The sequence below is a fragment of the Carlito syrichta genome, unplaced genomic scaffold (genome assembly GCF_000164805.1).
Source record: "Carlito syrichta isolate Samal-C Ts95f unplaced genomic scaffold, Tarsius_syrichta-2.0.1 Scaffold305239, whole genome shotgun sequence".
Classification (NCBI taxonomy): domain Eukaryota; kingdom Metazoa; phylum Chordata; class Mammalia; order Primates; family Tarsiidae; genus Carlito; species Carlito syrichta.
Genome location: NW_007249335.1, coordinates 482215 through 506118, shown reverse-complemented (window position 1 = coordinate 506118; position 23904 = coordinate 482215). Strand labels below are relative to the sequence as shown.

The 23904-nt window shown below is 35.1% G+C and overlaps 1 protein-coding gene across 1 annotated transcript in view; it reads right to left on the bottom strand.

Annotated features, from left to right (window-relative positions):
• Positions 1-23904, bottom strand: part of KYNU (kynureninase) — a 136484-nt gene that overhangs the window by 88056 nt on the left and 24524 nt on the right. The window contains exons 4-6 of the mRNA XM_008061398.2: positions 15864-15946; positions 1990-2051; positions 15-86 (exon numbers count right to left, since the gene is read on the bottom strand). Coding sequence (XP_008059589.1) covers positions 15-86; positions 1990-2051; positions 15864-15946 — 217 coding nt within the window. The remainder of the gene's footprint in view (positions 1-14; positions 87-1989; positions 2052-15863; positions 15947-23904) is intronic.

The following is a 23904-nucleotide window of genomic DNA, read 5'->3' as shown; positions in this document are numbered from 1 at the left end:
GAAGAAATCCTTACATGATCAGAAGGGAAAGCTTTGGCTTCTAGAAGAATTTTATGTCGTTTTGGTGTAGGCTTAAAAAATGATAACTGCAATGAAATGAATTTATTGAGAAAGCATTAATGTACAATTTATACCTTTGTTCATTTTATGCCACACTTTTTTCTTATGATATCTAGTATTTTAAATACATCAATTAATTAAACATCTCAGATGTCTGTCATGGGTACCTTTTTGATTAACCTTGTTTTCAAAGAGTTATAACGAGAAAGACAATATTGACTCAGTATGCCTATCAATGAAGAAGCATCCTCACAGGGGGAGGGCACGGGGGGAGGATGTGAATCAGATCAAACAAATTCTGAAACTTTATTTAAATGGCATTTGATGCATCTTAAAGTCAGATGTTGAACAAAAAAAAAACATACATACTAGTTGAATATTATCTTCCCAATTACAGATTCCTATGGTAATCTGTAGTATGACACTGCAAAATCATGTTTTATGTATGTCTTATCTATATTGGCTTATTTTGCACTGCCAATTTGTTTTCCACTGCACAACACTTCCAATATTTTATTATTGTATGTTATTTTATTCTAGACGCAACTAAAAGTACGTCAGCTCTAACATTTTTTAAAAAAATTGTCATTCCTTGAGGTACCAATGAGAAGTGCCTCATTTGTTCATTGGGGACCTTTCATTTCTCACACAGTTCCCAGAGAATGAGATTGACAATAATAACAATGAAGATGATAGTTATTATTAACTGGATCTTGATCACTGGCCAGGGTACAAAATCAGCTTCCACATAGTATTACATTTAATCCTCAGGCAGATATTTAAGGTATATATTATTGTACTCATTTTAACAAAGGAGAATATTAATACTTATATTAAAATCTTCTTCTACATCAAATATGCATTAATTGATTTAGCTGGGAGTCAAATTCAGAGATGTCTGAACCTATGTCTCCAAATCATATTTTTAAAATGAGGCCAATATTTTTCAACACATCATATCATTACTATAGATACAATATCCTAAATCAAGAATATATTTGACATTTTTAGATAAAGCTATTTATTGAATCTTTAAAATACAAGAAATATTTTTTTTCTTTGTTAGTTTTTTTTTGAGTTGGAGTCTCACTCGGTCGCCCAGACTGGAGCGCAGTGACCGCTCCCGGCCACCACAACCTCGACCTGCTGGGCTCCGCGATCCTTCCGCCTCAGCCTTCCAAGTAGCCGGAATGACAGGCGTGCGCTACCACGCCTAGCTAATTTTTTGATTTATTGTAGAGATGAGGTCTCGCTGCCCAGGTGGGGCTCGAACCCGTGAGCTCAGGCAATCCACTCACCTCAGCCTCCCAAAGGCGCGGGATTACAGGCTGAGCCACCGAGCTCGGCTACAAGAAATACTTTTAAGATGTAAGAAATACTTTAAACACAGCAACTCATTTAAGGTAGTAGACTCTTTTTCTATAATTTAATTTTATGTTCTAGGTCTTTTTCTAACCTACTCCCCAAAAATTAATACACAAAAATATACGAATCCATGATTCCACTTTGCTAAAGTCCAGTATATTAGAAAATTGTCCTGAATTGTATCCCATATCTTTAAAATAATAAAAAAGAAAAGACATAAAAAAGAAAATAATCTTTCCAAAAAGCTCAGATCTTTGCCAGCATTTGTACATTATTGTTTTGTGAACTTGCAAGCAGTTTTCCTTTTTACCCATTATGAGTCTTATTTTTTTATTTTCTGAGATAAGAACTGTTCATTATTCTACAACTGTTTGCAAGAGTCAACTCTTCCATGATTAGGAAAAAGGCATTATATCATAGTCCATCACTTTCTGGTAAAAATGAAAATAACTTCACAATTTATTTTTAAATAAGTAGACCACCAGATACTCATGAATTAAAGATAGAAAAACATCAGATTCTGTAATCAGTGTATTCTAAACACTGATGGGAAAGGAAACTTACCAGTAGGAGATGTAAATTAACAGTCAAAGCATTCATTAGGGCTATTTCTTTCTCATTGGCTCCTGCAAAATAAACATATCATAATTTAGACATTTCTATTACTATGAAGATACTTGAAAAAACAAAGTAGAAAAACATCACTTGATCATTCTTAATGTGTTTAGACATAAGGGCATATTTGATGGGTCATCACAAAGAAACGGAAGTTTTCCCACTTGACTCATATTGTCAACTGATATCGGAACCCACATGCACACAGCTAGCTAAAAGTTATATTTCCTTTTCGAGGTAGTAAATAACAACAACAAAATAATGAAGCATTTGCTTTTTCCTGTAAACTAAAAATGATATGTCTTATTACAGCTAGTTTGTCAAATTCCCAAAGAGTATATTTTTATGGTAAGTGTATCTTCAAAGGAATCTAAAAAGATATTAAGGCCAATTACATTTTTAAAGCTGGTTGTTTCTAATAACAAATTAAAATGTACCTTTAATAAAAGAGAGATACTTTGCTAAACATAACTCACTATTATTACAGTGAGATATGTAACAAGACAAAACAGCTACATAGCAAAACACAACCTAAATAACTCTGGAGTTTATTCGTACTCACTGAGATAAAAAATAATATAGATGTATATTGTCTGGCATGAAAATATACAAAATTAAGATGTCAACTGCATAATCATAATCTGATCTAATTCCTACTAATGTGGATTTTGACACTAGAAACAGATACAGAGACAGAGAATGCATTGGTTACTTCAGAATTCAGAGCATAAAAACCACAAAAATACCTTCCATGTTTTGAGTTCTTATGATGTCTCTTAAAGGCAATTAGACTTCTGCAAGAGAAATGATGTCCCTTTAATATTACTAAGAAAAATGGGCTGTGTACCTTAGTGTTTTAAGGCCATATTAAATATTAGAAAAAATGTATAACACAACTCCTACATGTTGTTTCTAAAAGAGTACCATTTTCAAAGAATAGTAAGAAAAGGAAATCTAATAGATTACAGGATAAGTTCATTAGGAGTGAAAGTCCGTGGAAATAAGAATATAATTTGGGGATTTTTTAATTATCAAGGAAGACTTGCTACATTTGTCATGTGATTTTTCCACTTGATTGGAAAAGGTTGGTGAGCAAATGGTGTATGTTAAAAGAATACTACGCAGCCATAAAGAAAAATACAATTAAGCTGGGCTCGGTGGCTCAACCTGTAATCCTGCGCCTTTGGGAGGCTGAGGTGAGTGGATTGCCTGAGTCCGCGGGTTCGAGACCCGTCTGGGAAGTGAGACCTCATCTCTACAATAAATCAAAAAATTAGCCGGGCGTGGTAGCGCGCGCCTGTAATTCTGGCTACTTGGAAGGCTGAGGCGGAAGGATCGCCGGAGCCCAGCAGGTCGAGGCTGCGGTGGCCAGAAGCGGCCACTGCACTCCAGTCTGGGCGACAGAGTGAGACTCCAATTCAAAAAAAAAAAAAAAAAAGAAAAGAAAAAAAACCCAGAAAAATACAATTATGGACTTTGCAGCAACTTGGATGGATTTAGAGTTCATAATACTCAGTGATCTATCACAGTGATATAAAATGATGTCATATTCATTATATTAATTTTTCTAACTATGGTATGAACTTTTACTATTATTTCTAAAATAAATATTATCTAAGAAATCTAACCTGATCTTGTCCCTTACTCTCTGTTAGATCTATAAGATCTGAGTGCCACATATACTCACTTATAAGCGGACCCTGAACATTTATCATAATACTATCAGAAAGGAATTGGCAGTAGTGGGACACTGCCAAGATGGGAGTGGGGGGTATACAACATCAATAAGTGTACCTGATCTCAAACTAGGCAAAATGGGGACCAAAGGGAGGCCCAAACTTTACCTGCATGATGATGAAATATGTATCTAAGCTTGAATTGTACCCCACATCTTTAAAATAGAATTTTTAAAAAGATGTATCTCTAGTCATTGTAAGGTGAATTATATCTGAAGTTAAGGGTCAATAGGAACAATCTTATTCTATGCCTAACACTAATAAAATTTCTTTCTGAATTACTAAATAGACATGAATGCGATAAACTTATGTTGCATTTAATGGTATATGCTTTTGTTTTAGCAAGAAAATATCTTTGAAATGTGATATAAAATGATGTCAAATTTATTATATTAATTTTTCTAACTATGGTGTGAACTTTTACTATTGTTTCTAAAATAAACATTGTCTAAGATATCTAACCTGATCTTGTCCCTGACTCTAATTATTTACTCATTTATTTTTTCCTTTCTGAAAAAAAAGTACTTAAGTGAAAAATAGAGTAGAAGGAGGACAGAAATGTAATATAAACATAAAGCAGAATTAGTAGAAAGAGAATCTCACACTTAGACCAATTATTTGTAAATATCCCTTATGAATTTGGATTGTTTGTCAGCCTACATGCACAAAAAAATTATGTTACCTTGGACAACTTTAAGTTAAATTTAACTGAGCACATGACAAAATGCTATCCTCACTCTCTACTGAACTTTGCCCAGTCTAGTTAACAGGCATTAATGTGCAAACACATAAATACAACTTGACATTAAAGTTTCAAAAATTAACAGACATGTTTATTATAATTATAACCCGAAAACGCTTAAGAACTAAGCATCCTTAACATCAAAGAGCCACGACAGACTGATTTTCAGTTTTATTGTATTCCCTCTATTGATTATTTTACAAATTGAAGGTTTGTGGCAATACTGTGCCAGACTAGTCTATGTGTCATTTTTCTGACAGCATGTGCTCACTTCATGTCTCTGAGTCATATCTTGGTTATTCTAAACATATTTCTTTCTTTCTTTCTTTTTTTTTTGAGTCAGAGTCTCACTTCGTTGCCCATACTGGAGTGTATTGGCACACTGCTCATGGCCATAGCAGCCTCAACCTACTGGGCTCAGGCAATTCTTCTGCCTCAGTCTTCCAAGTAGCTGAAACTACAGGCATGCACCATCACACTCAGCTAATTTTTTGATTTATAGTAGTGATGAGGTCCCCCCATGTTGCCCAGGCTGGTTTTGAACCAGCAGGCTCAGACAATCTTCTTGCTTCTGCCTCCCAAAGTGCTGGGATTACAGGTGTGAGCCACCACACCTGTATTATTCAAACTTTATTATTATTAGTATATCTGTATGGTGATCTGTAGTCAGTGATCTTTGTTATTATCACTTTAATTATTTGAGGGTGCCACAAACATGCAGATAAAATGACAACATAATTGATAAATGGTATGTGTTTTCTGACTGCTCCACCAACTGGCCTTTCCTCCTTCTCTCCCTTCTCTTTGAGCCTTCTTATTCCTTGACACACAGCATTATTAGGCCAGGTCTCAAACTTTAAATCAAAAGTTAAAATTTATTAAACTTATTGAGGAAGACATATCAAAAGCCAAAATAGGCTGAAAGCTAGTTCTCTTGTGCCAAGTAATTAGCCAAGTTGTGAATGTAAAGGAAAAGTTTTGAAGGATATTTAAAGTGTTACTCTAGAAACACACGAATGATAAGAAAGCAAAACAGCTTTATTGCTCCTTAAAAGGTCTACATAAAAGATCAGCCTAGCCAAAGTCTAAAGCAAGAGGAAGGCCATAACGCTCTTCAATTCTGCATAGACTGAGAAAAGTAAGAAAGTATCAGAAGAAAAGTTTGAAGCTAGCTGAGATTGGTTCTTGAGGTTTAATAAAAGAAACGTGAAAGTTCAAGATGGACATAGGTTACAAAAAGAGGAGGAAGTGTGGATGGCACTGCCCCCAAGCAGCCCAAAATGTGCTTTGAAATTCCCAAATGTCAATTTTGTTTGATGATTTCAGTGAACAGAATTATTAGATCCTACAAATGTGGTCATTTCAAATGGAAAAAAAGGAAAATACAGGCAAGTGCTGTTAACAAATTAAGATATCCAGACACGATTTAGGGGATCAAAAGGTAAAAGAAGCTTGGGAGTGAAATCCCTCAACAGTGCCTTCTGAAAGCGGGCTTATGGATCCCCACTGTTTATTGAGTTACAGTTTTCCTGCCTTTCATGGTACCCATGGTGTTTCTGTAGGTGATGTCAACAAAAGAAAGCAGTCCATGATTTTACCTGAGGTTTCCTTATATGCTTGTACTACAGCATTCAACATTATCAATGGAAATGCAAGTAAGCTGTAGTTGCTGTCCACAAGACAATATATTACTTGAGACAGAAGTAATTGCTTCCTCAATCTTCTTTGTATTAATCCCTCATTTAGACTCAGTGAAATATTCCCTGGGTGACTTTCGGATCAAAAGAGCCTTCCCTATAATTTTACTCACCCAAGTAAGTGAACTGAATGTTTGCTGTACCCCAGAGTTTTGAACTCACTAAAGAGACTGAGGTCATGGACAAACAAGGCAATGTCATTGTTCAGGCCAGAAGAGCCAGGGAGAAAGCCTGCTGAAAAAAGCTCAGCAATATCTATGGCAATACTTTTAGGGACCTCAGTTTTTATATCTGAAGTCTTTACCTACTTTTAAAAAGGAAATGGTGCAGTAAACTTGGAGAGGAATTTCAATTTTCAACAGAAAAAAAATAGAACTCTTCTATAACAGAATGGCTTGGGGGTGAATTTTAGGTGAATTTGTCTGGTTCCACTTTAAAAATCTTTCTCAAGGTTTCAGTTTAGAGAAATCTGTCTAAAATTTATTGGGGACCTTGGGTGTCTGTCCTAACAAGATAACTCAAGATTACATATACTGAAATTGTTTTCAGATTTGTTGTATCTGGGGGTGCTTAAGGTTTTCTGGACAATGAGTGTGTCCTGTCTGACACCTCCCACAGGGTTGCTGAGGAGATGGGTGAGCTAAGAATCAGCTATATAAAGGTACTATGACATTACTCAATAAACTTGTTTCAACTGAGTGTTTGGGGGAAAAAAGTGCAGGGTAAAGCGACAAGTGCTGATGTAAAAGTTACAGCAAGTTATCCAGAATATCTAGTAAGATTACTGATGAAGGTGGCTACACTAAACAGTAGATTTTCAAGGTAGACGAGACAGACTTCTATTGGAAGAAGATGCCATCTAGATTTTCATAGCTAGAGAAAAGTCAATGCCTGACTTCAAAGCTTCAAAGAATAGGCTGACTCTTGTTAGGGTCTAATGCAGCTGGTGCTTTAAGTTACAGTTAATACTTATTTACCATTTCCAAATCCTAGGACACTTAAGAATTATCCTGGCCAGAAGTGGTGACTCCTGCCTATGATCCCAGTACTTTGGGAGGCTGAGGTAGAAGGATAGCTGGAGGCCAAGAGTTCAAGACCAGCCTGGGCAATATAGAGAGACCCTGTCTCCACACACACACACACACACACACACACACACACACACACACACACACACAAGAAAAAAGTAGCCTGCATAGTGGTGCATGCCTGTAGTCCTAGCTACTCAGGAGGCTGAGACAGTAAGATGACTTGAGTGCAGGTGTTCTTGGTTGCAGTGAACTATGAATGCACCACTGCACTCCGGCCTAAGAAACAGAGAGAGACTTTTTCTAAATAAATAAATATATAAACAAACAGAATTATTCCATATCTACTCTGTTTGTGCTCCATAATGGAACAGCAAAGGATAGCACATCTGTTTACAGCATGGTTTACTGAATATTTTAAGCTCACTTTTGATACCAACTGCTCAAAAAAATAATTTTTTCTTTCTCAATATTACTGCTCATTGACAATATACCTAGTCGCCTAAGAGTTCTACAAATATACAAAAACATTAATGTTGTTTTCATGCTGCTAACAAAACATCCATTCTGTAGCCCATGAATCAAGGAAAAAATTTGCTTTTCAAGTCATATTCTTTAGGAAATACATTCTGTAAAACTGCAGCTTCCATAGATCGGGATTACTATGATAGATTAGGCAAAGTAATTTGAAAACCTTCTGAAAAGATTTCACCATTCTAAATGCCATTAAGAAGATTCCTGATTCATGGGAAGAGATCCAGACATTAACATTAACAAGAGTTTGAAGGAAGTGGAGTCCAGCCCTCATAAATGTCTTTGAAGATTTAAGATTTCAGGGGAGGAAGTAACTATAGATGTGGTGAAAAAAAGCAAGAACTAGAATTAGAAGTGGAGCCTGAAGATGTGACTGGAATTACTGAAATCTCATGATCAAAATTGAATGGATGAGGAGTTGCTTTTTATGAATGAGTAGAGAAAGTCGTTCTTGAGATGGAATGTACTCCTAGTGAAGATGTGTTAAAAAGACAACAAAGAATTTAGACTATTCCATAAGCTTAGCAGCTAAAGCAATAGCGGGGCTTGAGAGGATTGATTCCAAATTTGAAAGAAGTTCTAAAGTGGATAAAATATATCCAAACATCATTATATGCTATGAAGAAATATTTAATGAAAGAAAGATGTGATAGATGTGGCAAACGTCATTGTTGTCTTATTTTATAAAATTGCCCCAGCCACACATAAAATCACCATCCTGATCAATCAGCAGCCATCAACATTGAGGCAAGACCTTCCACCAACAAAATGATTACTGAAGGCTTCAATGATTGGAAACCTATTTTTAGCAGTAAAACATTTTTAAATTAAGGTATGACTATTGTTTTTTAGACATAATGCTGTTGTACACTTAATGGACTACTGTATAAAGTAAACATAACCTTTGTATGTGTTAGAAAACCAAAAACTTTGTGTGTCTTACTTTATTGCAATTTTCACTTTATTGTGGTGGTCTGGAACCAAAGTCAAACTATCTTTGTGGTATAGCTACATTCTCAAAAAAAAAAAAATCTACCTAATTGGTTTATTATTTTTGTTTCACATTAGATTTCTAAAACCAACATTGTTCTAAGGTATTTAAATATCATCAGTATTTTATAAGAAAATAAAGCTTTTTTTAATGTAAACTGACATGTTTTAAAGTTGATTTTAATGTGGAAACATCAATGACTACAAGTATTTGGGGACAACTTTTTGAAAAAGCATCCAGAAAGCTTATCAGGTTTTAGAGAGATCTTTACTTTAGAAGATCATCTACAATTCACTGCAATCAATGTCAAGATTCAATCAACTTATCTGAGATGGATACAGACCGGTGCTTTCATTCAAAGTGTGTTTCTCTGCTTTATTACTTGTTTATTAAGTTATTTATTTACTGAACATTATTTTTTGCTTCACCGGAAATTGAAGCTTAGTTAAATGAAAGCACTGCCTTTTTGTCTCAAATCTTATCAAGTTAATATTTATAGGCCAATTAGGTAGATTTTCTCATTACATGACTTATATGATCTTAGTCTTCACAACAACCCGATAAGGTATCTATTCTGATTTTCTACATTTCATCAATGAGGAAACGGATATCCAAAGAGATGAACTAACTTACCCCAAATCTCTTAGAAAAAATTCAATATAAATAAGAGTGTTTGTTCGGTATTAAATTTGGAAGCATTGTTTACAGAAGACAACACAGTGTATTTGACTTGGTAAGTCACATAGGCGACCCAGGCTCAAAACCCACTTATGTCTTTGTCTTTTTAATCCTATCACAATTTCAAATCTTTAGCAAAGGTGCCCCAAGCTGTTTACCATTTGATACCAGGAGTCATCACGGGTCTTCATAACTGCATGTTCTATATACTTTATATCTTATATAACATACATTTTATATTTTGTTTATATATCATGTTATATATATTTTTAGGAAGATGCAAATATTATTGTGAATTTGGCTGTGAGGTTTGTATTTAGGCTTAAGTCCAAGAACTTTACCCTTCTTTTTTCAAGTAACAAATTTCTGTAGGATTTAGAGGAGGCTGGTGCATGGCTGAGGGTCTACAACTGTTGAGGGAGAGCTTCCAGGGATTATTACTTCTCTGAGGGTCAAGCACAAGTTTCATAAAGCAAATTTATGTTCACATTACAATAATTTTATAAGCCCAAATGCATGTAGCTAACCCTTTGTGGTTTTTATGTACCCAGGGAGAAGTAGGCTTAATAATAATACTAATAATATTCTTCAGCAATTTTATTCCTGGCATCTTGATAATATGACATTAATTATAAGGGAAAGTTATTCCATGTTTTGCAGAATTGTTAGCTCTATATAAAATGTTTTATTAATAGTTTTTCTTCTCATCTGAAATTAAAATTTTTTCTATGTCTGTGAATAAACAGGGGTGCTCATTATGCCTTTCTCTTCTCTACCCATGCTATCAATTTGTACACATAATTTTTATTATCCTCTAGTTATTTCTTTTTGAAACTTTTATGGTGAAATAAAGGTTGTGGTTTTTAGAATCTGGAAGATTCAATCATGACCCAAAATATACAATATATCTGTTTGCTCGTGGCACATTTAGATAGGTAAGCAAGTAGAAAATATAAACTTGACTTTTGCTACTGTTTACTACAATTACTACACTATCATTTTAATTATTTTATTATTTAAATGATACCCACTTCTAAAGAGGGTTTGAAGTTTCTTGTGTTACAATGAAAGAAAATATGACTTAAAAATAGCAATATCGCATATGCAATTGTGACACAAGTTAGATTCTATTAAATGTTCTGTTATTTTAAACGACTATATTTTTTTCCCCAGAAATTCCTAATAACCTAGGCAAACAAGAAACTTGCATGGAATTTGCAAACAAAATAAACACACATCACACACAAGATCATCTTCTAAAAGAATCTGTTCCTAGTAAAGGAAACAGAGAACTCATTCATTTTTCAATTTGACTTCATGGCCATTTCTTTAAAGTATACAATCTTAGAAGTTAAAAAGTTTGGGAGACAATAGTGTGAACTGAAGAGATCAAAATAGACACCTCTTTACAACAAACTAAGAAGAACCCAAAAGTTAAGGAAAGTCCCGCTGGTAAGGCAAATTTCTAAATTCCTAAGGCTGTAAACTCCCTAACAATGATTTACAAACCAGACCACCGAAAAGGCTTCAAATAAAATGTGACAATGCATTTGTTCTATAGGGTTTGCCTATTTTAAGAATTGTTGTCTTCTATATCCCACTTTATATTTTGGTACCAAACATATCTAATTTAATTAATACAGCATTTAAAGACAAAAATGTAGAAAACTAAAGGAAGTTTTTCTCATACATGTGATATAAAAACAAAGGTTTGGTCTTCGTTCCCAGTTCTGGCCCAGAGCTCCTAAAACCTTTGTATTGTCCAAGTGATAAAAGTACGTTTTGTTATTTATAACAAGCCTTTTTAGATCAGACCCGACTTTATGCTAACAAGGTGATTTAGGATTGGGACTCTAGATAGTCTTAGGATAGGGCTGATCACCAGAAGGACTGAGTGATTAGAGGGACTAGAGGATTGGAATATTCAGTCCCACCCACCAACTTCTGGGAAAGGAGAAGAGCTGGAGAATGAGCTCTATAAAAACTTTTGAACAACCAGATTTGGTGAGATTCTGGGAGGCAGGCTCGGAGCAGGCATGGAAGTTTTGTGCCTATGGCTTTCTCTCCCATTACCATGCCCTATAAGTCTCTTCCATTGGCTGTTTCTGAGTTGTATCCTTTATAACCAACTGGTAAATGTGAATAAAGTATTTTCCTGAGTTATGTGAGCTGCTCTTGCAAATCATAGAACCTGAGGAGAACACGATGGAAAACTCCAAATTTATAGCTGGTTGGTCAGAAGTATAGGTGGCTCCTGGGACTTTTGACTGGCATCTGAAACGGGAGTAAAATTGGGAGCCAGAATATAAATTATATTACTCTGTGTGATATTTCAAAGGAAAAAGAAAATCACCTACAGCTAAAGCTGACAAATTTTCTTTAAAAAATTTAAAATAAGTTCAGTCCCTTCATGTTTCTAAACAAGACTGAGTATTTATAGTCTTTTATTTTACTTTTTCCTTTGTAACAATAATGAGAGGAGACTGACTTGAAATTTCAGTGAACTTTATGTGACATACATGTATTTACTGGGCAACAAAACACTTGTACATTTAATAAGTTGCAAAAGAGCTGTAAACTTTTAAATGGTAAAGGAAATCTTGTTTGCAGGGTTTATTGGCCTTATAAATAAATCTCACTGAATTATATCACCTTGCCACTTCCCTGACCTGTACATAAACATTCTAACTCCTCTTTAGAGGATGATAAATATTAAGCACAAAATAAGAAGATTAGAATTCAGTTTATATTCCAAAAACAAACTGAATAAAGAGAAAAAAAATCTAGAGCTAAGGAAAATAAGCATTCTCTCATCAAGTTAATCGAAAATTTTTTTCCAGGTTTTTTTGTTTGCTTGTTAGACTTTTGAATGAATATAATTGGCTTCTAAGAAATGAACACAAAATGAAGTCCTTATTAAACTACTTAACACAATAACTACTTACAATTCTGACAGTCTGGTCAAGTGCTCCGTGTTCCTGAGAACCTACTGGCATGTAAAGAAATTCTATTTTGGCATTTACTAGACTTGGCTGGTACAGATGTTAGCCCTAGGTTCCAGACCCAAGCATCCATCCAGGGCTGCACAGACTTGCCCTGGGGTATCTCAGTAAAAGTCTTTGATTCAGGTCCTACACAGAAAGGCTGATTCCACGTGCTTTCAGACTTGAGACTACTTCTCCCTTCAGTAATGGCTATATTTCTGGTCTATCCAGACTTCTATTTACTTTTTTTTAATGTTGCTATATGTTTGTTAATTTAGTTTTCTTCTATCACATCTCTGTGTTTGTCAGAGAATGGAGTATTTTCAGGTTATACTAAATCTGTTATTTTAAACCACAGGCCTATATTCTGATTCTACAATAGAGTCACATGGAAATTTGTATAGTGTGATGATTACTCAAAAATTACTAGTAGGACATTGAGATTGCTTTTGCTTATAACTCTTGTATTGAATTAAAATTTTTTAAAAAAAGTTAAAATACCCATATGGTTTAGAAACTAAAAATATATTTTTATTAAAAGTTCTATAATTTAGGTGTATTAAGCACGAATGTATTCTCCTCTGTGCATGTGGTGGGGTTTATTGTAAAATAATCCCAGGCCAGGCGTGGTGGCTTGGCCTATAATGCCAGCACTTTGGGAGGTCGAGGTGAGAGAATTGCCTGAGCCCAGGGGTTCGAGACCAGCCTGTGCAACTTGGTGAGACCTCGTCTCTACAATAAATCACAAAAACTAGCCGGACATGGTAGCGCATGTATGTAGTTCCAGCTACTTGGAAGGCAGCGATGGAAGGATCGCCTAAGCCCAGCAGGTCGAGGCTATGGTAGCTGTGAGTGCACTACAGCACTCCAGCCTAGGTGACAGAGTGAGAATCCAACTCAAAAAGAAAAGAAAAGAAAAGATAAGAAAAGATAATCCCATTGGGTCATTGTTCTAGAAAATGCCCTCATGTCAGACTCCTTAGGTTGCCCAGATACCACAGGGAAGACTTGTCCAGTCTGAGTTCTGGCAGCTAAATTAGAGCACAAGTAGATAAACATTTATTTAACCCTTTCATTTTTACTATGGTACATTATGAATTGAGTTGTATTTTCCCAAATTCATATATTGAAGCCCTAATCTCTGTAATACTCACTATATGTGAGTATATTTATTTGGAGATAAGACTATATATTTGTAATTAAGGTTAAATGAGTCATAAAAGTAAAACCTTTTCTCTTAATCTGATAGAACTGGTGCCCTTAGGAATTCTTATAAGAAAAGGGAGGGAAACCAGAGATCTCTTTCTCTCCCCCAGTGCACAAAAGAAAGACCATGTGAAGATATAGTAAGAAGGCAGTCATCTAGAAGCCAAGAACTTTCACCAGAAACTAACCCTGACATCACCTTGATCGTGGACTTTCAGCGTCCAAAACTGTACAAAACTAAATTTCTCAAAAACCTTGTTGTTTAAGCCACTTTGTTTTAGCTACCTTGTCTGTGGGGCTTTGTTATGACAGCCTAAGCTGACTGATACAGTATACATTTCCTCACCTGGGACTCTGTCTTCTCCCTATACCAGAGATTAACCCTTTAGTCATCTCCTGGAGTGGAGGTGTGGAAGGATTCACCTGGCAGCATAGAGTGAGCCAGGGGATCTGGAATTCTAATTACATTTTAGGTAAATTTTGAACAAGCTTCCTTTTTAAATTTTTACCTTTCCTTCATCTTCACTTCTTTGAGTGAGTCTTAAACCTTTATCTTCAGAGTAAGCAAGTGACTTTTTATTTTTTTGCCTTTGGGAGATTAAGATTTGTTTTATTTTTTTTTGTTTTTTGTCTAAGGCAGTTACTCCTTTGTCTATATGCTAACCAACTTCCCAAAAGATGTTGTGATCATCTCCTTTGTCATTCTATTTTATGGGGGTTTAGACTTTTTAGAATTTTTTGCTAATCCCATTAAAAATGCTTTAATGAGATTTCAAAAAAAGAGCACTTAAATGCGTATGTTCAGTCTTCTATCAACTGGAAAATTATGTCTCTTTTGAAGTGTAAATCACAATGATTAATTTTACATTTCTTTATAGCTTTCTTTTCTGGGAGTCCCATGAGGGTAAAAATGGTAAGTGTTCTTATTCATTTTTATGTCCCCAGTGCCGGCCACAAGTCCTGACATAAAGCAGAGGGCCAATAATTATTTTTTGAATAAAAACATACTTCCCAGATTGTAATGATTTACCAGTTGCCATAAGTAAGTCCGACTTTCCTTATTTTAATTCTGTTTCCCTTACAACCCAAGTTTATTTGTCTGTGATTACAAGCCAAGATTCAAATAAGGTAGGGCAATAAAGATATTTTTATACTTGCTTACAAGGAAATGTTTAAAAAAGCCTCTTGAAAGTTAGGGTTCCCTTAAGTCTTCAAATATTTCCAAATAACACCACTATGGTTGTCAAAACACCATAATTGTTTTTGTTCAGTAAATTGCACAGAAGATTTCAGACAATGCTGAATATTCAGCCCAATTAAATAACTTTTTTCAAAATGTTAACACATATACCATCTAAAACTATCTTAATTACCATCAACAGTATATATACCTCACTTTAAGAAACACTGTGGACCCCAAACAGCATCAGTTCTATTATTTTCAATAACACAAAAACCAAATTTAAGTAGACTGCCAAAGATTAAAATGAGTCAAAACATGATTGGTGTTTCACACCTTTAGCATGTGAATGTTAGTGTTCATTTTATAATATAGTGAAATTATAGAACATTTATTTCAGTTGCTTTTTATGATATTTTTATGACATTTATTTAATTAGAAGTTAATATGACATGTGTTTCGTTGTTGTTTTTTTTTTTTTTGAGTTGGAGTCTCACTCTGTCGCCCAGACTGGAGTGCAGTGGCCGCTCCCGGCCACCGCAGCCTCGACCTGCTGGGCTCCGGCGATCCTTCCGCCTCAGCCTTCCAAGTAGCGGGAACTACAGGCACGCGCTACCATGCCCGGCTAATTTTTTTGATTTATTGTAGAGATGAAGTCTCGCCAAGTTGTCCAGGCAGGTCTCGAACCCACGGGTTCAGGCAATCCACTCACCTCGGCCTCCCACAGCGCAGGATTATAGGCTGAGCCACGGAACCCGACTTGACATGTGTTTTTTATAGGGGTAATAAATATTACTTTAAAAAGAATAAAAGAAAAATAATAACATATATTTTATTTTTGTACTAAATAAACTGGTTATGTTCATTATAGCAGCCTATGAATGAATGTCTAAGTTAATGGTATACCTACCCTTTACTGTTATGGGTTAAAATAGAAAATCAGGATGTGCTTTGATAAGATTTTGATTTTCTAACCTATGACTTAACCTAAATAATAATAACCTTACAATTCTTTTAGAAAAAAAAATCACTGTGTTTTGTACTTACCTACAATGTCCTTCATAAGACCTGCAATACACTCATCTCCTGAAATCCAAGGACGCTTCCCTGATTCATGACCATAGGCTCCCCTGAAATTGAGAAGGGACATAAACGTTTCTTAGTTTTTGTGTGCTAAATATCAGTTTTAGTAAATAAACATTTCTATGTGGGTCTTTTTAATGTCTTAGTAATTATATGAAAGCATGTTATTTTAACTGCCACCCGAAAAAAATACTTGAGATCAATGTCTTTAATTTATCACTTAAAATTTTTTTTAGTTTTCTTTTTATTGAAGGGAGATTGTTCATATACTATTTTAATATTTTGCTGTATTTTAGAGACCAAGATGTTGCTATCTACCTCTGTCATTTTGAAATTTTCAAGACTAATTGAACACAGCACTTATACACCTTTAGCATATGGTAGTATCTTTACTAAAACATTCATACTATTTTTTAAGCTAGATATCAAAATGATTATACGTTAGTTTTAAATAAGTGTATATATAACATATGACTATGCTCATGATATTTTAGGTAGATATTAAAACTTAATAATAATTAAAAACAATGCTGTTTAGTTGGACCTAATTTCTAGCAATATTACAGTTCAATTTTATTATTTTGGTAAACATCCCAAGAAGTATAGTAGAAAAATAAAAAAATACATAGAGTGTTTCAACTCCCTAGAAGTTCCCATGAAATGAGGAAGGCAAATACACTTGAAAAATATAGAAGAAATTGAAACAAAGTTTAAAGGAGAAGTGCTTTAGAGTGCTGTTGCGTATTGTATGTTCTAAAGTTCTAAATTTGGTAGCTCTCAACATTTTAGAAATCCAAAAGCTTTGTAAAACTGGAAAAAAGGAATGAGCATGTGCTTTTTGTGTAGGGCAAACCTGGGTTTGAATCCATGCACTAAAATTCAGAAGTTGGCAGTGGTGAGCTGGTAAACATGCTCTAGGAGGTGTAGTCAGACAAGAAGATTGGAGCACTGGTTTTCATCCTTTGCTGATTTTCATGGTGTAAATACTTTCATCATGGACAATTTCATGCTCCCCCTAAAAATTCTAAGTATTTAACAACTCGTTTTTGTCACCAACTATAAGCCAGTTCCAGGTTACTACTATTTGTGAGACCACATTGATTAGAAGTTTTCTTATTTTTTTTATTTTTGAGTTCTGAATCTCACTGTGTCGCTCCAGGCTTGAGTGTGCAGTGACAGGATCACAGATCACCTCAGCCTCGACCTACTGGGCTCAGGCGATACTTCTGCCTCAGCCTTCCAAGTAGCTGAGACTACAGGTGCACGTCACCATGCCCGGCTATATTTTAAAATTTATTGTTGAGATGAAGTCTTGCTAAGTTGGCCTGCCTGGTCTCAAACTCCTGGACTCAGGCATTCCTCTTGCCTCCACCTCCCAAAGTGCTGGGATTACAGGCGTGAGCCACCACATAAAAGCCTATTAGAAGTTTATAGACCCTAATTCCCACATTTGTAAAAGTAAATGTACCTTCAAGTGTTGCCATGAAAAATAAATGAGGTAACGTGTAAGAGATTGGTATATAGTACCATAGTATCCCTTTGCTGAGTCGTCTTCTTCTCTAATGTGAATCGTATGTTAAAATTCTTCATCAACATGTGGTGTATAGCACAATTTTAAAACTAGTATTTCGATTACCATATAAACTAAGATGACAGAAGAGGACTGTCTTTGAGAATAAACATAGACTGCTAAGAACTAAGGAAGAAGAGAAGGGCAATTGTTAGTTATTACTATTCATATTATTATTAGATAGCCTGCAGCTTGCCTTTTTCTTGATTTTCAATATAAATGCTAAAGACAAAAATCATTATCATTAAATGGTAGTTAAAGGCAGATACTTGGATCTTTTTTTATTTTAATCACATAGAGCTCCATAGCCTTTGCTGATAGCACAATACATCTTATTACATTTAGGTAGTAAAATTCTATGTTCTGCCTCAGAGAATTTATATCTCAGAATATTATGCCACCTACTCTTCACTCTGGTAGACACCGTGGTAATAATCTTTAAGGATACATTTCTTCCTGCAATGCTTTTGGCATCTCCCTCCCTTTAAAATATCACACACAGAGTCTGCTTCTTTATTTTGTCAGCCCACTAGCCTGGGGTAGTGAAATGTATTTAGAAAGTGTTATCCAAATAAACCCAAAGTGAAGTGGCCTGTCATTAGAAAGAGTTGAAGTAGATTAAAGTGCAGTCATAAACATATGTATTAGGGTTAAGAAAAAATACTATATTTCTCATTCAAAACTGCTTAAAATAGTTGCAGCATAACTGCAATCTTCTTTTACAAATGCCGAAAAGGAGAAGAGCATGCAAGAACCATAAAATAAATCATTTCTATGAGTGGGGTGTTTTCTGAGATGCCCATGAGCAGTAGTTGCTCACAAAATTAGGACTGCAGGATGTAAAGCTAATTAGGAAGTTAACACAAACGTGGGTCCTCTTTAAAGTAGAGTCATGCTTTAACTATCCTACAAAGTGAAAAAGTGGCCATGATTTTAGAAAGCTTCCTTCCATGAGTAAATAAACAAGAATTCACAGATTTCCTTAATAATATCACAACTTTTTTTCATGACCCAGTTGATGATTCACCAACAATGATGTTGGGGCAAATCTTTGTAACATGTTATGCCATGTACTTTCCTATAGTTCCTTAATCATACATTTTGGTTTTTTTAAAAAAGAAATTCTTAAATTGAATGAGACTAGAGGAGTGTGCAAAACGGATCTATACTTCTCTGGCGTGTTTTATTAGTGTCCTGCCTGCACAAACACTGTAAAGTCAGTCATTGTCTGTAAGCCAGGTGATTTGTTCCTGATAATGTAATTCTGGGAGACATTTTCATATCCAAATGATCTCACCTAAATTGTCATAAGTTGTTGAAGAACTCCTACAGAGGCAAAACTGTATCAGGTTTTTACTCTTATGAAAAAGAGAGAACACCATTTATCTAGCAAATTTGGCAATGTAGATGAACTAAAATATTGTGGTTGTATCTTAGAACGTAATATCCGTTTCTCAGCTTACAATATGCTCTTTAGAACTGATGAATTTCTCCTTTCTAGCTAAACTTTACCAGTATGATTATGAACTCAATATTCTCTTTTAAATATTAGTAAAAAATTGGTAAATATTCCATATAAAATTTTTTCCTCAAATTCCTTAAGTTTATTGCCTACTCACTCTAGCAGACCCACAGAATACAAGCATATTTTTGCTTCTTATTGTTACAGTACCTTTTTGTGGATAATTGCTATGTTTCAAATAAGTTCAATCACCCTCAAAGTTTTCTATTTCACAATATTGCAATTGTCTAAATATTGTCATTTTACAAAACAAATATATTTTTCAAAGTAATGTGTTACTAATCTACTTTAAAAATTCCATAGACTTGAAAATGAAATTGCAGAAGAACAATAAGCATCTTGCAATAAACACAGAGCAAAGTGCTCCTAAGAAAACTCTATTATCACAATTTGCCTTTAATGAGTGGAAGTTTTAGAAGCAGGCATTTAGGTTCTGCTCTAGTCTGAATATGTAGTCTCCAAATTCATGTTAAAGCTTGATATCCAATGTGATAGTATCAAGAGAAGAAAGATTTAGGGAGTGTTTATGTTATGTGGGCTCTGCTCTCATAAATGGTATTAGCACCCTTATAAAAAAAGAGGTGGAAAGGTGTTTGCCTCTTTTGCCAAGTGAAGATGCATAAGTGCCATCTTGGAGGCAGAAAACAGCCCTCACCAGGCACTGAATCTACCTGTGCCTTGATCTTGAACTGTCCAGTCTCCAGAATTGTGAGAAAATAAATTTCTGTTCTATATAATTTATCCAGTCCCAGGGAGTCTGTATAGCAGCAGGAAAAAACTTAGGTCCTAAAATACTTGTACCTCTATTCTTGACTTCCCTTTAGTATAAGTAATCAAAGACGATAGCCATATGAATTATAAGATCAAGCTGCATTATGACCAGAAATGGCTTATTCTGTACACAAGTGGGTAGGCAGTGTGTCTGCCATAGGCCATAGAAGTGAAAAAGATGAAAACCCTAAGCTAAATGGTACTTTCTACTTTATAGGCCCTAGATGGCCAGAAATTTGTTATCTATATCCCTGTACAATATCTCACTTTGTCAAAGCACTTTAGTTATTATGTTACTGGTAAATTTATAAATTTTTAACATTATCCTTTCCAACTAAAAAACTATTTTCATTGTGCATTAGAGTATTTAATAAAGGTGTAACTCTCTTTTACTCAAGTCTTCTCATAATTTTCCATTGACCATGAAGAAAGGGAAAGCCAGGCATAGTGGCTCATGTCTGTAATCCCAGTACTTCAAAAGGCTGAGGAGACAGTATTGTTTGAGGCCAGGAGTTTGGGACCATGCTGGGAAACATAGTGAGACCTCGTCTCTACTAAAAATCAGAAATATTAGCCAGGAACAGTGGTGCACACTTGTAATCCCAGCTACTTGAGAGGCCGAGACTGAAGGATCACTTGAGCCCAGGGATTTGAGGTTGCAGTGAGCTGTGATCATGCCATTGCACTCCAACCTGGGTGAGAGAGTGAAATCCCAACTCAGAGAAGAAGGAGGAGGAAGGGAGGAGGAAGAGGAGAAGAAGAAGAAGAGAAAGAGGAAGAAGAAGAAGTCTGACCTGTCTTGAATATTAGACAAGTAGGAGAAATGGGGTTGAACAACACAAAGAGGGAGAGGTGATCAAGTAAAACTGCAATAATGAGAGATTCTGGATCTAGAGGCAAACTAATACATGGAGAGATTTAGTACAGAAACCAAAGCAATTGTCAGAAAACAAGGAGACATTTCTGGTCTAGTATAAGGACTAACTGCCCACTGAAGTGGTGTGAAGATTACTTCAAACTGAACCTTAGTTAACTTTAGCCTAAAGCTGCCTCCTGACATAGTCTAAATTCGGACTAAAGGCTCTGTACAGAGTGAACTATAAACTAACTAGATGTTGAAACAGATGGTAACCTACTCTTTTGCAAATCACTGAGTTTTGGCCAATCAAAGGAAGCCAACTTTTCAAATGTACTCAAATAAGCCAAATGTGGAGTTGTAACCAATCCAGATGTTTCTATATCTTACGTCCGTTTTCTGTGCATCACTTTCTTTTTTCTTTCAATAAATCTTCTTCAACCAGTTGGAGCATCAGAGTTTTTTCAAAACTATTCTGGTTAAGGGGCTACCAGATTTGCATATCATTCTTTGCTCAGTTAAACTCTGCTAAATTTAATTTGCCTGAGGCTTTTTCTTTTAACACATTTGAACAAAAATCAGCCACAGAGAGAAATATTGTCTGAACTTAAGCAAAGCCTCCTAAAAATACAACTGTCGTTGACCCATCCTCAGAGGGAGGATGAGCCTTAACACCAGGTGGTGCAAATTTAGCCGCCATTAATCTCCCTCATGGGAGCTTCCAGACAGAAAGAGTACTGTCCATTCACATCAGGATAAAAAAGCTCAATAGAAACTTTTATATTTTCCCACTGAAGCCCTAAAACTCTTCCCTTTAGTTAAGTTGGTGTATAAACCTTTACCCCAGGCTGTTGAGTGAGCTATTCCTTGCGGAGTGCTTCCACTTGTGTGTGAAAGAAACTTTTCTCCTGTTATTCTGTCTGTTTTCAATTAATTCACAGGCCTCCAGTCACTTTGACCGAAGTTCCAAGTTGGCAGTGAAAAAGTTTTCCTCCCAACAGAATCTTAGCTGGAAAAGGCCAGAGGTGGAATTTTAAACTAAATATTTGGGAGCAAAAAATAATAATAACGAGAAAATACTTTGGGGATCAAAGATAGAACGTGAGATAGGAGGGAAACAGGAGTAATCATGCACCTCAAACACGCCTGACATTTGTGGGCTGGCAGGACCATGATGTTGACTGGGTCACCACAGTTTAAAATAAGAAGACTAAAAAAAACAAAACAGGTATGGGATTGATGTTTTTTGCTCAGAAGAAAACTTTTAAAATTCAGATTATATTACTTGAAGCACTAAAATGCACCTTCTTTCTGAATCATCTGTCTAATAAACACTTTATAAGAAGGTTTAATTAAGACTATGAAATTTTCTTTTATCACAATGTAAAATACAATATTAAAAGGCAACAACAATAGACGGGTAAACTAGCACCCTTACCTTCAGGAAATACAATTTTAAAGTCTTGATGATAATTAGCCAGTCCCTTACTTAAGTAGGATAACCATAAGAATATGAATAGAATAGCAGAGCAGCATCTTTTTTAAGTGCTTAGAGGATAAAAATGCATAGCCTTGCTGAATGAATATCTATGAGGCAAAGACACTCTCTAAAGTTCAAATTCATTCAATCTAATTCTCTGCGCTCTTTTGCACTAAGGTAAAAAATGAATATTAACAATTTTTTCTTAACTATGACCTCAGTTTATTAAAAACTAAAACATGCTAGTGCAGATGTGATATGTATTTTGCAATTTATGCATAAAAGTTATGCGGATAAATTTATAACAGGATCAAGAAATTATATAATCTTCTAGCATTCATTCCAGTTGTGAGATTACATTCTTAATCACTGAAAGTAAGAATGTTGCAGTGTTACCAAATAGCCATAGTAGTAATAATTAGCACAGTTCATGTGAACTAATTTTTAACAAGTGGGTGCTGCTCACAATATGAAAAACCAGTAGTATAAAGAGTGAAGAGAAGTAGAGAAAATACTTAAGAGGCAAATATTTTACCTCTAAAATTCTTATTTGGTTGGGTTTCATCTTTGGAAAATTGTGTTTCCTAATCTTTAAGTTTGGCTCACTCTCATATTAATTTTTCAGTTTTTAATAATCAGAAAATATTTTAAATATATTCCTGGTTATTTTAGATATTTGAAGGTATTTGAATGTTTAAAATTGTAAGCATAAAATTTTAAAATGCAAATATTTAAAAAGTATTTCTAGTTTCAATTTTATCAACAATTAGCAGGGAAAGACAGAAAATACATAAGACTAGGTTACTTTCCTTAGAGGGTTTGTAATACAACTAAGATTATGTAACCAATAAAAACAGGTATCTCTAAACGCTCTATTCAATAGTAGTAACATTGGGGAAGGAATAATCAATGTGGCTGGGAAGACTGGGCTGAGAAAGGGTTCAGGTAGTGAAAGAGTACAAAAAGTTTTAGATTCAAAAGAATAAAAATAGAACAGAAAAAGTAGAACAGAAGAGATGGAGAGTAATACAGAGATACAGAAATAAATCCACATGGCAAATTAGTGGCAGAGTCAAGAGGACAACTTTTAAAAGTCCTGGTTTAAGACACCCTCATTGTTAGAGCAAACCTGCTCAACTGGCAAAACAGAGCATCTATATCAACAGGTCATGGTCTATTTGTGGATTGTAGTACCTTCTGCTTCACCAGACCTCTTGTTATCCCTGGTAAGTTTTGTTTCTTTATTTACAAAAATAAGTGTTGGGTTGTGCGCCGTGACTCATGCCTATAATCCCACCACTTTGGGAGACCGAGGTGAGAGGATTGCCTGAACCCACAAGTTCGAGACCAACCTGGGCAACTTGGTGAGAATTCTTCTCTACAATAAACCGAAAAATTAGCCGGTCATAGTGGTACGTGGCTATAGTTCCAGCTACCTGGAAGGCCGAGGTGGAAAGATCACCTAAGCCCAGCAGGTTGAGGCTGCGGTGGCCGTAAGCATGTCACTGCCCTCTTCCAGTCTGGGAGACAGAGTGAGGCTAAATCAAAAAAAAAAAAAAAAAAGAAAGAAAGTGTTGATGCTTTAGCCAAGAACTAATCATGAAAAAATGAAACTTCTAAATATGAACTCCTTTGTCACTAAATAAATAAAATAAACTGGTTACACGTGGTTTAGATATGTCAACACAAGGGAGGGACTTAAAATTTTAAATATTTTAAAAGTTGTCCTCCTGATTCTGCCACTAATTTGCCATGTGAATTTATTTCTATATCTGTGGGTTCCATATCTGTGAATTCAACAAACTG